This window comes from Labrus bergylta, chromosome 13 (genome assembly GCF_963930695.1).
Source record: "Labrus bergylta chromosome 13, fLabBer1.1, whole genome shotgun sequence".
Lineage (NCBI taxonomy): Eukaryota > Metazoa > Chordata > Actinopteri > Labriformes > Labridae > Labrus > Labrus bergylta.
In genome coordinates, this window is record NC_089207.1 from 711,800 (window position 1) to 728,730 (window position 16,931).

Sequence of the window (16,931 nt, forward strand, 5' to 3'; positions counted from 1 at the left end):
TAAAAATCCCCAAGACAAACAATTTACAATCACAGAAGATTAAATCTAAAAAATATGTTAAAACAAGATAAATAAATAAAATGAAATTAACTTGAATTAATGGTGTATTGATGTTTTGTTTGACTTCATTTTCAATGTTTCTTCTACTTGGATGCTTATGACTGAGACTGTGATGACAAAATAGTCATCTATGAAACATATCCTTCATCAAAAGTATACCATTAATATTTCTTATGAGTAATTTTTGATTATAAACATGTCAAAAATTAATTAAGTCCTTCATATATTTTTAATGTTGAAAGGAAAGTTTTCAGACTCCTAACCTTTTCAAATCATAAAATATGAACAAGGGGTTTTCTAAAAATCCCAATAGTAATGGTTTCCAATGAAAGTTTAAGAAAAAGAATGAAAGTGAATTTAAAACAACCTTCGAACTGGTTTCAAACACTTTGTAAAGCCGAATGTGCAAGCTCAGTCAAGGTTAAGAGATTACAGAGAGTAACAGAAAGTTGTTTTGAGATCAAAACATTTGAAAAGACAATTGTAAAAAATGATTCAGTTGTATTCATGGTTCATAAATATGCACACACAAAAGCATTTTTCAGTCTTCCTACAGTGTCTCTTTAAAGTATGTTGGCCTCATGTGAATCAGGTTGCAGTATCTGTAAAGTCACAATAAGTCTAATAGATTTTCTAAACCAAGGGTAAAAAAGGGCATAGATGGTAGGGTTGAGACAGGAATTAAAATACATCAAAAAAGTCATGAAAGTCTCAGTTGAGGAGCCAATTAAGATGTTATGGCCTGCCAGAAAAACACAATAAGATGGACAGTAACACATCAGAAAAACAACTATCAGAATACCAAGTGTTGTTGCTGCTTTTAGCTCAGATTTTTTAACTTTCACAGTTTTTGAATGCTTAAGTGAGACATTTGCAATTTGGGACTTCATGGCACGAGCCTGAGACAGAGCCACCACAAATACTCTCATATACATAATAATGATAATGGTTATGGGAATAATGAAGCCAACAACTAGATCAACAGTTACTAATATATTAACCACACATTCTCCTTTGCAGGAAATATACCTGCCTGGTTGCTTAAGGTTATCCAATAGAAGGATAATGCTATATATTCCAGAACAAATCCAACACAAGAAAACACAAAGTGTAGCCATTTTTAAAGTCACTTTTGTCGGGTAATGCATCGGGTCACAAATGGCCACATAACGGTCTATAGATATGAGCACCATGTTTCCTACAGAGGCACAGACTGTGATTATGGGTATCAGAAAATATAACACACACATGAGGTCACCCAGGATCCAGCAATTCTTTGTCCGGAGGACTTCAACCGGCATCACCAAGAAACCCACAAGAAAATCTGAGACAGCCAGAGACAGGAGGAGGAGGTTGGTGGGTGTGTGGAGCTGGCTGAATGAAGAGAATATCACAATTGTGAACACTACAAAAAATATTACCAAACTATTGAAGTATTTAAAAGCCACATAGTAAACAAGCAACTTCAGAGTTATGATTTAACAGCCCACACATTTGTTTTAAATCATTAAACTTCATCCCCATGAAAAACTTATTTTTGCATTTGTTACGAGGTTACTTGCCTGAAGTGTGAGATGGAGATAATGACCAACAGGTTGAGAAATGCAGTGAAAAGAGACACCAAGTACAGCACAATGTTGCGTAGCCCAGTGCTGGAGTCAGGAGGTTCTGGTTTCCTGCACGAGCTGTTCAGGAGTTGAGGAAAGCAGAGGTCCACCTCTTTCATGGTCTCTGTCATTAGAAGGACTAGAAGCTGCTGAGCTCTGGCAGCTTTCTCACCAAAGTTCTCAGACATTCTCAATTGACCCTGTCTTTTATACCTCTTGTAAAATCCTGCCCACTTCTCCTTCCCTCTTGTGACCCTGACCTATCCATGCACCGTCTATCAAAATACTACTTCCACCTATCCAGGGCCGAGTGGCAGTGGCAGCAGGTTAAACAAATTGACCCAGACGTCCCTCTCCCCATCAATGTTTTCCAGTTCCTACAGGGGGATTCCAAAGTGTTACATAGCAAAATGGGTAATGGACATTATCCAAGCGTGTTCTGGGCCTTTCTTTCACCACCTGAACTTGTCACTTCACAAGTTTGCTGTTCCTGTCAGCACTCTCATTCTTTTTGGCACTACCCACAGCTCTTGACCATTGGTGAGGGTTGCAATTGAGATAGACTGGTCAATTGAAAGCTGATGATTCACCAACCTGGCTGTCAATTTCCCAACCCATTTTACCCTCATTGAAAAAGACAGCAAGTACTTGAACTCCTTCATTTTTAGGCAGATACTTCCCTCCACACCCAGAGGAAGCAATCCACCATTTTTGGGTGGATAACCCTCTTTTAGACCTGTGCTGAACTTTACACTCAGCTACAAAATACCCAAGGCCTGTTGGAGGTCCCAGACTGAAGAAATCAATAAAATAAAAAAAACATGATCGGTGACAAGGTGGCAGCCTTTCTGAAGACCACACACACCCGAAACATGTTTGTATTTTTCCTGAGGATTTGGACACAGCTCTCACTTTGTTCAAACAGAGACCTGATGGCTTATTGACATTGACATTGATCTTGTAATGGATCAATGGCCCCAGAACTAAATATTCACAACAGAAGACTCCACATGACCCTCCAAGGGACATGATCATAGTCCGTTCCTAAGTCCACAATACACATGTTGACTGCATTATTATACTGCCGCTCTCTCCCTAGAAGCCTTGCACGGTTAAGCAGCTGATCCACTGTCCCGTGGCCAGGACAGAACCTGCATAGATTCTTTTGTATTAAAGGTTCGACAATCGTTTCCAGTCTGGTAGCAGTTCTCCACTCCTGCTATGAACAGCCTGGGACAATCCCTTCTCTGACTTCCTGAGTCGTCTGACCTTTTGCCAGAGCATCCTTGGTGCTAATCATAAATGCTTCTCAATAGCCTCCCTGAACCCCTCTCACAGCGAATTATTGCTTCCCCCATTACAGAAGGCACAGCCCCCCAAGCCATTGGAGACCTGTGGTTTACCAAGCTCAAAAGGCCTTCTTTACAGCTTGTGTTTACCAGTGGGTTCTTAGGTTGCAGCCACTACAGGCACAGATGGTTTTCTGGCAGCATTTACTAGCAGCTGCCTCCACATTAGAGGTTTTGAACATGGCCAAATCAAACTCCATACCCCCAACCTCCCCAAGTATGCAGGGGACTTTTTTCTGGAGATGGGAGCTGAAGACCTTGCTTTAACAGATCTATTTAACATATCCCACTTCCAGAGATGGCCATGACTTGCCTGAAAGCCAGTAGGAACAGGATGGCATAAAGAGCTTTCCTTGTTGTTGCAATAGATTTCTAGACTTTCTTGATTGTTGACAACTGCATATGGTCCAACAATTTAAAGGTAAAGGTTTCTCCTTGCAATGAGGGATTTCTTCTTAATTTTAAATGTTGAGGTTTCAGTCTACACAGCAGATTAGGGAATGTCTTGTAGACATATGGTGTAAGCCAGTTAGTGAGGATTGGTTTGGGCAATCGTTTGGGTGAGCAGGGCTGCAAACCCACTTGTTAGTGTGGTTTGGCCTCTGCAGCTGCCACGATAACGCCTGCTTGTTACAACCAACCACCTCTGCTCTACAGCTGCTGCACTCACAATATTACTGTGATTCATTTTCAGAGTACCGATGTGAACCTTGACACCTTTGAATCTATTTTTAACTGCCTCACGATTAATCTTTACATCCCTAGTGCTTATGTTAAGTGTTCGACTCTGTCGAATCTCAATCAGGAAAAAAATAGTTTTTCTAGTATAAAGCTTATTCATTATTCCCAGATGGATTTTTGTTTTGAGTCTGTAAAGTGGTAATGCAAGGGTTGTTCCAGAGGGAAGAAGGGGGTGGCCTGGGCAATACTTCCTTTTAAAAAAATAAAGTGGCACAAATATAATTTTCATCATTTCTCAATTTCTTGATCTGATAAAATAATCCTCCACTTAAACTGTGATCTCATTTAACAGAACGAAATACCTTATTAACTCAATAAATGTGGAAAACAAATGTACATAAAACAAAAACACATTTTGTTATTTTTACTGGTCATATTTTTGATCCACCCGCCAACTTGGCCGATGAGTCAAAGAGTTGATTTCGGACTCTGCCTGGATTTGACATCTGCAGGTGCATACTATTGAAGTGAATAAAAAATAACAATGGAAGGAAGGGTAGCCTTTATTTGACAGAACATTTAAAAGTGACAGAACATTTTGGGAGATATAGTGGGGAATGACACCAACATTACATTTTAATTTGTGTCTTTTATTTTTTATATCACATATTTTATTAAAATTAATCAGATAGGGCAGAACTAAAGTTTAGGTGGTGAGTTTAAATGTGGGACTTGTGTTGTGGTATTTCTTGCTCTCCCTTGTCTTCGTTACAACTGTGGGTGTTTCATTTGTTGATGCAAGAAGGGTGGTTCTCTTTCTTGTATATTCTAAGATTCAAAACTAAATCGTTAAAAAAAGAATCATTGTCAAAAACTGTAAACATGTTGGTGCAATGTGATTTTTGAAAGAATGTAAAGATAGATAGATCTTTATTGTCATTGTGTTTTATCCAACAAAACTCTTTAAGTATAGCAAGGCAAGTGTATTTATAAAGCACATTTCAACAAGGCAATTCAAAGTGCTTCACACAAGACAACAAAAGCTTCATGACAGATGAAAACAAGCACTGAAATAGAAAATTTAAAAATCCCCAAGACAAACAATTTACAGTCACAGAAGATTAAATCTAAAAAAATATGTTAAAACAAGATAAATAATTAAAATGAAATTATTTTGAATTAAATGTGTATTGATGTTTTCTTTGACTTCATTTTTAATGTTTCTTCCACTTGGATGCTTATGACTGAGACTGTGATGACAAAATAGTCATCTATGAAACATATCCTTCATCAAAAGTATACCATTAATATTTCTTATGAGTAATTTTTGATTATAAACATGTCAAAAATTAATCAAGTCCTTCATATATTTTTAATGTTGAAAGGGAAGTTTTCAGACTCCTAACCTTTTCAAATAAAACCGAATGTGCAAGCTCAGTCAAGGTTAAGAGATTACAGAGAGTAACAGAAAGTTGTTTGAGATCAAAACATTTGAAAAGACAATTGTAAAAAAAGATTCAGTTGTATTCATTGATCATGAATTTGCACACACAAAAGCATTTTTCAGTCTTCCTACAGTGTCTCTTTAAAGTATGTTGGCCTTATGTGAATCAGGTTGCATTATTTGTAAAGTCACAATAAGTCTAATAGATTTTCTAAACCAAGGGTAAAAAAGGGCATAGATGGTAGGGTTGAGACAGGAATTAAAATACATCAACAAAATCATGTAAGTCTCACTTGAGGAGCCAATTAAGATGTTATGGCCTGCCAGAAGAACACAATAATATGGACAGTAACACATCAGAAACACAACTATCAGAATACCAAGTGTTGTTGCTGCTTTTAGCTCAGATTTTTTAACTTTCACAGTTTTTGAATGCTTAAGTGAGACATTTGCAATTTGGGACTTCATGGCACGAGCCTGAGACAGAGCCACCACAAATACTCTCATATACATAATAATGATAATGGTTATGGGAATAATGAAGCAAACAACTAGATCAACAGTTGCTAATATGTTAACTACACATTCTCCTTTGCAGGAAATATTCCTGCCTGGTTGCTTAAGGTTATCCAATAGAAGGATAATGCTATATATTCCAGAACAAATCCAACACAAGAAAACACAAAGTGTAGCCATTTTTAAAGTCACTTTTGTCGGGTAATGCATCGGGTCACAAATGGCCACATAACGGTCTATAGATATGAGCACCATGCTTCCTACAGAGGCAGAGACTGTGATTATGGGTATCAGAAAATATAACACACACATGAGGTCACCCAGGATCCAGCAATTCTTTGTCAGGAGGACTTCAACCGGCATCACCAAGAAACCCACAAGAAAATCTGAGACAGCCAGAGACAGGAGGAGGAGGTTGGTGGGTGTGTGGAGCTGGCTGAATGAAGAGAATATCACAATTGTGAACACTACAAAAAATATTACCAAACTATTGAAGTATTTAAAAGCCACATAGTAAACAAGCAACTTCAGAGTTATGATTTAACAGCTCACACATTTGTTTTAAATCATTAAACTTCATCCCCATGAAAAACTTATTTTTGCATTTGTTACGAGGTTACTTGCCTGAAGTGTGAGATGGAGATAATGACCAACAGGTTGAGAAATGCAGTGAAAAGAGACACCAAGTACAGCACAAAGTTGCGTAGCCCAGTGCTGGAGTCAGGAAGTTCTGGTTTCCTGCACGAGCTGTTCAGGAGTTGAGGAAAGCAGAGGTCCGCCTCTTTCATGGTCTCTGTCATTAGAAGGACTAGAAGCTGCTGAGCTCTGGCAGCTTTCTCACCAAAGTTCTCAGACATTCTCAATTGACTCTGTCTTTTATACCTCTTGTAAAATCCTGCCCACTTCTCCTTCCCTCTTGTGACCCTGACCTATCCATGCACCGTCTATCAAAATACTACTTCCACCTATCCAGGGCCGAGTGGCAGTGGCAGCAGGTTAAGCAAATTGACCCAGACGTCCCTCTCCCCATCAATGTTTTCCAGTTCCTACAGGGGGATTCCAAAGTGTTACATAGCAAAATGGGTAATGGACATTATCCAAGCGTGTTCTGGGCCTTTCTTTCTTCACAAGCCGGTTTACCCCCCATATAGAGCTACTGAGAGCTGTGCACCGCGATGTGAGGGACGGCTGTGCGTACATTTTCACAGAGACATGGCTGAACGAACGCATCCCAGACTCCGCCGTTCAGCTTGAACAATTCACATGCTACCGTTCGGACAGAATCCTTATTAAAGGAGGAAAGAAGAAAGGTGGTGGAGTCTGTGTTTACATCAGTGATGCTTGGTGTCGAGATGCTGCTGTGGTATGTAAACACTGTTCACCGCTGGCAGAGTTTATGATCATGAAGTGCCGTCCTTTCTATAAACCGAGAGAGATAACAGCGACCTTGCTGGTCACTGTGTATATTCCCCCCACCACCAACAACGCTGATAGAATCGACGCACTTTGGGAACTTTACAACGCCATCAGTGAGCAACAGACAGCCCACCCAGACGGATTTTTCATCATCGCTGGGGATTTTAATCATGCAAATCTCAAGACGGTTTTACCCCACTTCCACCAACACGTGACCTTTCCCACAAGAGAAGGTAACATTCTGGACATGATTTACACATCAGTTAAAGGTGCTTACAAAGCTTCACCTCTCCCCCACATCGGCCACTCTGACCATATCAGTGTAATGCTAATGCCAGCGTACAGACCCAGGGTTAAAGTCACCAAACCAGTTCTGAAGCAGGTATGTGTGTGGCCAGAGGAGGCCTCTGCTGCGCTACAAGACTGCTTTGATACCACAGACTGAGAGATGTTTAAGCAGGCAGCCACCTCCAACAACCACACAGACATTGAGGAGTATTCTGACACTGTTACCTCCTACATTAGCAAATGCATTGCTGATGTCACCACCACCAGAACCATCACCACCCGGGCTAACCAGAAGCCATGGCTGACAGGAGAGGTACGCGGGCTACTGAGGGCCAGGAACACCGCCTTCAGAGCTGGGGACGCAGCCTGCCTGAGAACAGCGAGGGCCAACCTGTCCCGTGGCATCAGGGAAGCCAAACGCAGCTACACACTAAAAATAACCGGATACTTAAAGGACAGCAAAGACGCGCAGAACCTGTGGCGTGGTATCCAGACCATCACGGACTACAAACCCAAGCCACAGACCTGTGACAGCAACACCTCTCTGCTGAACGCCCTCAACAGCTTCTTTGCCAGGTTTGAAGCACACAACAGCACGCCCCCACAGAAGACCACCCCCCCTCCCCACGACCAGACCCTGTGCTTGACTGCAGCCAGCGTGAAGAGAACCTTCTCCAAGATCAAAACCCGCAAGGCTGCAGGTCCAGACAAAATTCCTGGCCGTGTGCTGAAGGACTGTGCAGAGGAGCTCAACGATGTCTTCACAGACATTTTCAACGCTTCTCTGAGTCAGGCTGTTGTTCCGTCGTGCTTCAAAGCCACCACCATCATACCCGTTCCAAAGAAGCCCTCACCATCCACTTTCAATGACTATCGACCCGTTGCACTGACCCCCATCGTCATGAAGTGCTTTGAAAGGTTAGTCATGGCCAACATCAAATCCACCCTCCCCACCACCCTGGACCCCTACCAGTTTGCATACCAAGGATGCCATCTGTTCTGCTCTCCACCCAGCCCTCACCCACCTGGACACCAAAAACTCATACGTCAGAATGCTGTTCATAGACTTCAGTTCAGCATTCAACACCATCATCCCTCAGCAGCTGATCGGCAAACTGGACCAGCTGAGGCTCAGCACTTCCCTGTGCAACTGGCTGCTGGACTTCCTCAGCGAGAGGCCTCAGACAGTGCGGGTCGGCGGCAGCACATCAGAAACCACCGTCATGAGCACTGGGGCCCCCCAGGGTTGTGTGCTCAGCTCCCTGCTCTTCACGCTGCTGACCCACGACTGCGCTCCATCCTTCAGCAGCAACCACATTGTGAAGTTCACGGACGACACAACAGTGGTTGGTCTCATCTCCAACAACGATGAGACGCACTACAGGATGGAGGTCAGCCAACTGGCCACATGGTGCAGAGACAACAACCTCTTCCTGAACGTCGACAAGACCAAGGAGGTTGTTGTCGACTTCCGGAGAGTCCCCACTCCTAAACCCCCACTGACCATCGACGGTGCTGCTGTGGAGAGAGTGAGCAGCACCAAGTTCCTGGGGGTTCACATCAGTGAGGATCTCTCCTGGACAACCAACACCACATCACTGGCCAAGAAGTCCCAGCAGCGCCTCTACTTCCTCCGCAAGCTGAAGAGAGCACGAACCCCCCCATCCATCATGTGCTCCTTCTACAGAGGCACCATCGAGAGCATCCTGACCAGCTGCATCACTGTGTGGCTTGGGAGCTGCACTGCTGCCAACCGCAAGACCCTGCAGCGCACAGTGAAGGCTGCTGAACGGATTATCGGTGTCCCACTCCCCTCTCTTCTGGACCTCTACGGTACCTGCCTCACCCGCAAAGCAACCAGCATTGTGCGTGACCCCACCCACCCCTCACACAGCCTCTTCAGCCTCCTGCAATCGGGGAGACGGTACCGCAGCCTGCGGGCCGGCTCCAACAGAATGGGAAACAGCTTCTTCCACCAAGCTGTCAGGAAGCTTAACTCTCTCCACTCTCTTCCTTCCCTCCCCTCTGCCCCCACGAACACTGGACATTGAACCCCCTCCCATTTACCACCAAGAACTCTGGACTAATATTTCTGAAGCTAACATCTCAAAAGTACACTCAGTTTACTGCACATTGCTCAAGTTTACAGAACTCTGGACTAATAACTCTGAAGCTAACTTTTCAAAAGTACAATCAGTTCACTGCACATTGCACATATTGCACAATTTTACTTTTTCTTTAAATTTTATTTTATTTTATTTACCATTTTGTACCTTTTGCCCAATTTAGAATTTATTACTGTAAATATTATTTATCTTATTTTACCTCATTTTATTTATCTGTTTTAATTTTGCAATTGCATCGTTTTAATTGCATCGTGGGACGGAGACAAACGCAATTTCGATTCCACTGTATGTCTGGAATATTTTGAAATTGACAATAAAGTTGACTTTGACTTTGATTGGTGAGGGTTGGAATTGAGATAGACTGGTCAATTGAAAGCTGATGATTCACAAACCTGGCTGTCAATTTCCCAATCCATTTTACCCTCATTGAAAAAGACAGCAAGATACTTGAACTCCTTCATTTTTAGGCAGATACTTCCCTCCACACCCAGAGGAAGTAATCCACCATTTTTGGATGGATAACCCTCTTTTAGACCTGTGCTGAACTTTACACTCAGCTACAAAATACCCATGGCCTGCTGGAGGTCTCACATATTTGTATTTTTCCTGAGGATGTGGACACACCTCTCTCTTTGGTCAAGTAGGGCTTTCCTAAGTCCACTATACACATGTTGACTCTATTGTGTATATGTTGTCTCATGCTCGAATCGGATGTTTGTGGCTATCTCTACAAGCCGCAATATAGCTACGAGCAGTTAAGGCTGGAGGAACGGGGCGGCTGCTAGGGCTGCTGAAACACAAGACCTGCCTGTCGGCCACGGTGATGGTGAGGAGCCGGGACGGCTGGGGCAGAGCTGTGCATTCTGGGAGTTGTTGTCTTTTATCCACAAGAACCAATAATAATTTTTCTCCCTTTTCACGGACAAGAAGGCACCAATTTCAAAAATGATTTCACATTTCAACTAAATATATGACCCAATTTAAATACAGATTCATGTTTCAACCGGTGAAGTATCCCTTTAAAACACAAGTTATTTCAAAAACTGTGAACCCTTTCATGCAATGTGTTTTTTTTAAACAGGGTTTGTTTGACTTTTTTGACAATATTAAGTCACTTAGATGCTTATGCCTGACACAGTGTAAAAAAAATAAAGGAAGGACATATTATTCTAAATACAAGGCAGATGTCCTTACAAAATGATAACTGTATTGATAAAGTTGTCAAAACAAAAAATATTTTGGATTCTAGTGATGAGCAAACTTTCTGTACTGCTGTTTCAATGTTGCATCACAAATGCTTCACTATGACAGTGGGATCTCTGCAGAAGAGTTTAGCTGACTGTTCACTTTAAGATATTTTTTTGGTTTAGTGGTATTTGCATCCTGTGTTGATGTTAGAACTTGTTTTGTCTCACAGTAACCCCTCTCATAACAACGATGTCATCATACGGCACTAATGAAAGCAAGTGTGAAAATATGCCGTGAGGAACACATTACCTACAAGCAGCTAATTATACACTGAGGGTGGTGCAGAGCCCTATGGGATTTCAAAACACACTTTATGTTTGAAGTTGAAACTCTGAGTTGTGTACAATAAATGTGTTGGTTTTCCATGATTTTTTCTGAATGAAAAAAACCCCAAAACCTTTCTGGATATGAACTCTATAGCCACCTCCTTTCACTAGTGCAGTATCCACAAACATGGTTACATGTGCATCTGCATGATTGTAGAGCAGATGTACAAATGTGTGTATACAGGGTCCAAAATAGTCCGCCAAGCGCCAAATGCGGGTAAAAGGTTTGATCAAAAAGTCATAAAAACTATGCTATGAGTATTAAGCATGTTTGATGTAGCCTAGCTGCAGCTACTTTTCCCTGCTCCTCTCTCTGCTGTCATGACTGTCTGTGAACATCGCAGGGCACCACACGCACCTATTTACTTTTAGTGCTACAGTGCACAGTTTATCCGTAATCTGTACGGACCGAGTCGGGAACACATGTAATCCGGTCAAACGGTCGGTTCGACTTTTCTCCGTTCACTCTCACCGTGTCTGCAGCTAACTTAGTGATATCAACGTCATGAGTGTGTGAACATCTCCACACAGACTCTGTGAAACAACGCTCTGTTACAAACACTTGAGATATGCCAGAGGACTCTAAATGCACGCTCCACTTTTCTCTTCCTTCACGTGCAGCAGGAGCAGTCAGAGATATACACACGTCAAATAATGAGCAGGCTGATTATATCAAGTGTCTAATATTGTCAAAGCTAAATCAGGAGAAAACTTGTTTTGAAGATTAATAATTTATTATTTTCTGATGGATTTTTGTTTATAGTCTGTAATGTTTTAATGCAGGGGCGGTTCAGAGGGGAGCGGGGGGCGGGTGGGGGGGGGGGGGGGGTCTGTGAACTACTGCCTACAAATAATACATAAAATAAAGGCCAGCAAATATATATTTTTTTACAATTTCTCAATTTCCTGATCAGATGACATGATCGAATTTGTGACTTAAATGTGTTATTGATTAAACAAAACATATGCCTTCTCAATTAAATGTACTGTAACAGACGTGTAAAGGACACAATAAGAAAATTTGTTGTTTTGGCCGGTAAAAAATATGTTTGGCCGGTGAATTTTTTCATCTACCTGCCACCTTGGCCAATGGGTCAAAAATTTAATTTCAGATTCAGATTCAGAACAGATTCCCTGTTCACAGTGCTCTTTGCAGTATGTTGGTCTCACAGGAACCAGGTTTGAGTATCTTAAGAGTAACAATAAGCTTTACAGATTTTCTAAACCAGGGGTAAAAAAAGGCGTAGATCAAGGGGTTTAGACAGGAGTTGAAGTAGAACAAACATATGACAAAAGCAGCAGATGAAGCGTTGAGCAAAGTGTCCTGTCCTGAGAGTGTTACACAGAAATATGGGCAAAGGCATAAAAGAAACACAACTATAACAACCCCAAGAGTCCTGGCTGCTTTCATTTCAGATTTCTTGGCAGTAACAGTCACTGAACTTTTGATCGAGACTGCTGCAATATGAGACCTCATGACACGAGCCTGAAGCACAGCCACAACAAATACACACATGTACAGAACAATGATGACGGTGACAGGACCAATAAAGGAAAAAAATAGATCTGCAAGTCCAGCAACATAATCAACAACAACCACACACTCTCCAGAGCAGGAATTAAACTTGCCTGGTTGTTTCAAGTTATCTTTCATAATGATACTGTTGTACAGAACAGAACAGACCCAACATAGACAAGTGCAGATTATAGTTCCTCTCACAGTCACCTTTGTAGAATAGTGCAGAGGGTCACAAATGGCAATATAGCGATCGATTGATATGAGCACCATGTTTCCTACGGATGAGGATGTAATTATGAAATCTAGAATATAATAGAGATTACACATAAAGTCACCGAGGAACCAGCAGCCGTCTATGAGGATGATTTGAAAGAACATGAGGAGGCCCACGAAGAAATCTGAGACAGCCAGAGAGAGGAGGAGGAGGTTTGTAGGAGTGTGGAGCTTCCTGAAGATAAAGACAGCATACATATTTACATCACTTTCCATTTCGGAAGATTACACAAGACCAGGTCAGGGCAAAATCAGTATTAGGATAGAGTTCAAGTTTTTGATTATTTAAGTATTTAAGCAACCATGTTAAAAAATAGATCAAATAAACAAATACTTGAAGTGTGAGATGGAGATGATCACCAGCATGTTGAGAGATACGGTGAGCATTGAGATGATGGACAGCACAATGTAAATTAGCACAGTGTCCGAGTGAGAGCTCTTTGGCCTTGTACAGGAGGTGTTGAGTTGTGGAAAGCAGAGTTTGTCTCCCTCCATCATCAGAGAGACAGAGTGGCAGAGATGTGAAGTTTCCAAGTTCAGGCAGTGTTTTAAACAAAGGTCAGACGTTTTATAATTAATGTGGACCATTTGTTCCTCCTCTAAGATTCCTTCTGTCTTGGGGACTGATAGGCCCCACCCCTTGCTCTATACACCGTCTTAAAACGTTTTTATTTCAACATAAGTTATTCTCCATCATGTCAAAATAATTCAACTTCTCAGCTGGACTCTGAGTTGTAGAACGATATAGAGCGTTTTCTAAGAAAAGGCCAGCTTCTGCTAAATGTGGCCTCTTTCCTAGCTTGAATACTTAAAATACATGCAAGTAAAACCCCATTTCTAATACAAGTTGGGACAACTGGGGTTCAGTGGTAGAGTGGGTCGTCTCAACCGGAAGGTCTTTGGGGATCCTCAGCTCCTGCAGCCATGTTGTGTTCGATGTTTCTCTGGGCAAGACATACCCAAGTTGCCCCTGTTTTTTCATCAGCAGTGTATCAATCTGTATGAATGGAATTGTTAATACTGATGGACTCTTGACATAGAAGCCTCTACCATCATTGTGTGAATTTGTTTGAATGTGTATGTATGACCTGTAGAAAGTGCTTTGAGTAGGCTGAAGACTAGCGCTATACAAGCTCAAGTCCATTAACCATGATTTGCAAAACACTATGTTAACTTTAAAATAGCTCAAAGATAACATGAAACCAACAACTTTTGTTGTTTTGGGGGAATTAAATGCCCAATTTGAAACCGTCATGTTTCAGAACAGTTGAGACAGTGGCAAAAAAAAAAGGCTCAATTATTGCTGAACCATTCTTCTCTAATTTACTGCCTGCCGCTTTGGACATGGATGCCATATTGAATGAGGTCTTAGCATGGTTGGAGAACCTGTTGAAGTTTGATCATTATCGTCATAATCGACGTGCTGAACCAACTTTTCTTTATTTCCATCCCCTACGACGAACGCAAAAAGAGGAGGTGCTCTAGGAACTACACGGTGTCAGACCCCCCCCAGTCTGTTCGATGGCCACGTCTGGCCCATGTATTTGAAACCCAAGAACATCACCGCTCAGTTGCTTGCTGCTTCTGTGAGTAGCTGCTTCTGCTTCTTGCTGGCCTGTAAGCCGGTTAGCAATTTATGTCTCTTTCTACTTTTAAAAACCCAGAAAAGTAGACTCAGGAAAATCTCATAGCTTGTATTATCCCCATGCTTTTTATTGATTATATACGAACATAGCAAAGGAAGATAACCCATACAGTATGTTTTGATCTTGGTGATCCCCAACACTAAGGATTGCAGGTTTTAATTTCAAACAATGCCCACAATTTGTCCAATAGCAGAGAATGTAAATACAACCACACATTCAATCAATCAATCAATCAATCAATCAATCAATCTTTATTTGTAGAGCGTCTACTCATAACAAGTGTTATCTGGAAACACTTGACAAAAAGCAGGTAAAAGACCTTACTCTTTATTTAATATTATAAAGGAGCAGGTAAAAAGACCACACTCACAATTGCCATTCCAGTTCTATTTTTCTATAAGTCACTAATTTATTATTTGCTCATATATCCGATCTCCGAGCATCTATGTTTATGAGATCATGAAACAAGAATTAGTTGTTCCTTCTTCCAGGTGTTAATTGAATTTCCTGTCGAATGCCCCTAATCTAATCAACACCTTTCCAATACTACAGTAATCATTTTTATTATGTAGGGAGAGAGAAAGCCAGAAACCCAAGGAAAGATTAAAACGATTTCTCCGGCTAGAGAATATCAGTGTACTCATCAAGTTATTATAAGTAAGCTTGAATACATTAAGCACAAAAGTAACTGGTGGACATAAGAACAGATCCAAAACGAGACTCATATTGGGTCTTGAACAGTCAGTCTGAATCTCAATGGAAACCTGCAAAGGCAAACAAATCTTAGTTACTGTGAGTTGAATACATTTATAATACAAAGCATATTGGACAGTGCAGTGAAATGAAAATTGCATGGAATCATCAATCATTTGTGGTGAATGTGTGCTACACAAATCATCATTTGCTTATTCGATCAACTATGTCCAAGTTCCCGCAACATGGTTTTATCTCGACTAGACTTTTAAGTCAGCTGGTTTTGTTGCCACAGAGGACAGTCAGAAGAGAATACATGGGCTAGAAAAAGACAAACTATTAAGTCATTGGACAATAATGAATGTAGGCCAAATCCAGCCATATGGGCTCTGTATGAGGCACATTTTTATTTATTTAATTTTTTTGATCAATACATGCTCTAGCTTTTCTGAATCCATTTTGCTCATCCACCAGCACACCCGTTCTCTCAAGGTGGTCAACTAGTCTGCAGTTTAAAATCGAAGAATACAATTTATACATACAACTAATAAGACTTATACCCCTTGTTGGGCCACGCAGGCTTAGGACAGTCAAACAATGGACTTGGGCCTGCACCTCTGTAAAAGCCTCATTTGAGTTATTCACTGAAATCACAAAGAGGCCTAAAAGGACTCTTAATCCCAGAATCCCCTGTGGTACTTCACACCTATGCGTGAAGTAAGGGGGGACCGGAACCTCTCTTTTCTCATTGGAGGGGACCTGAGGTAGACCCCCCATGGAGCAGGCCAGGCTACAAAACTCCAAGACTTCCATTGTTCTATCTCTTTCCAAGCGCTGACTTCTGGTGCTCGGAGACACAAGCTCACCTCCTGTTTCCTGAGCTCGGATTGTCCAGTGAACGCATCTCAGTTTCTCGGAGAGCGTCAGACTATAACAGATTATCAGAAAGATAACGGTCTTATTCCGTCCTGCAACGAAAGGACATCAACGGACATCTTTCCACTCGACGGAGAACCAACGAAGCCGCTCTCGCCGTAAGGGACCCTCGCCGCCATCAGACGCCTCTGCACCAGGACGGACAGAAGATCTGCTCCATCGCCGGACTCTTTTCCTTTCACCAATCGCGGACAAAGCGATTCACAAGTGAGGCTTAATTAGGTCTGGGCAGAATTAGCTTTAGAGAGTGTTTTTAACAATTGTTGATCGAAGCAGAAACTGTAATTTTTATCTTTGTTGGACCTGCGTCCTGAGTTTTACCTGTTTAAAACTCTTGTTGTTGTTTCGGACCGCTGCGTCCTATATGTGTTTAGCGTAACAGCGTTATAACCGGGTATTACTCTTCCGATCAGAAAGGCCAGTGTAAGCTGTATTAACTTGAATTCGGCTATTGGTTGTTTCTGTGAATGAAGGGAATTACTCCGAGTTGTGGCATGGGAGTCGGACTGTGATCCGGCCTCTTCAGGCACGCATTTCTCTTTTATTCTCTTTTATCCTCTTTTATTTCCCCTTCTACGAACATACATACACATATTCCTGTGTAAACGTACATCTGGAGACTAACTCCACCACCGCGCCATTACGCACGTCTCAGGTCTCTGTTAGGTGTGCGCCATCGGATGGGCGACCACGTGGGTACGAAACCATCTCCCCCCTCTTTCCCCCCCCCCCCCTCTCTCTCTCACACACACACACACACACACACACACACACACACACACACACACACACACACACTTTAA

At 41.8% G+C, this 16,931-nt stretch overlaps 3 protein-coding genes across 3 annotated transcripts; all 3 read right to left on the reverse strand.

The window, feature by feature from the left end:
* Nucleotides 1-309: 309 nt before the first annotated feature.
* Nucleotides 310-1,855, reverse strand: LOC110001910 (trace amine-associated receptor 13c-like). The gene is made up of 2 exons (XM_020657467.2): nucleotides 1,619-1,855; nucleotides 310-1,430 (listed from the first exon to the last, which is right to left on the reverse strand). The coding sequence occupies exons 1-2, from the start codon at nucleotides 1,853-1,855 to the stop codon at nucleotides 624-626; spliced, it is 1,044 nt and encodes a 347-aa protein (XP_020513123.1). The 3' UTR covers nucleotides 310-623.
* A 3,427-nt stretch (nucleotides 1,856-5,282) lies between these two features.
* On the reverse strand, nucleotides 5,283-6,481 carry LOC110001909 (trace amine-associated receptor 9-like). Its single transcript, XM_020657466.2, has 2 exons — nucleotides 6,278-6,481; nucleotides 5,283-6,089 (listed from the first exon to the last, which is right to left on the reverse strand). The coding sequence occupies exons 1-2, from the start codon at nucleotides 6,455-6,457 to the stop codon at nucleotides 5,283-5,285; spliced, it is 987 nt and encodes a 328-aa protein (XP_020513122.2). The 5' UTR covers nucleotides 6,458-6,481.
* A 5,379-nt stretch (nucleotides 6,482-11,860) lies between these two features.
* Nucleotides 11,861-13,351, reverse strand: LOC136181280 (trace amine-associated receptor 8a-like). Its single transcript, XM_065962301.1, has 2 exons — nucleotides 13,188-13,351; nucleotides 11,861-13,028 (listed from the first exon to the last, which is right to left on the reverse strand). Exons 1-2 carry the CDS (start codon nucleotides 13,349-13,351, stop codon nucleotides 12,200-12,202), a joined length of 993 nt encoding a protein of 330 aa, XP_065818373.1. The 3' UTR covers nucleotides 11,861-12,199.
* Nucleotides 13,352-16,931: the final 3,580 nt, after the last annotated feature.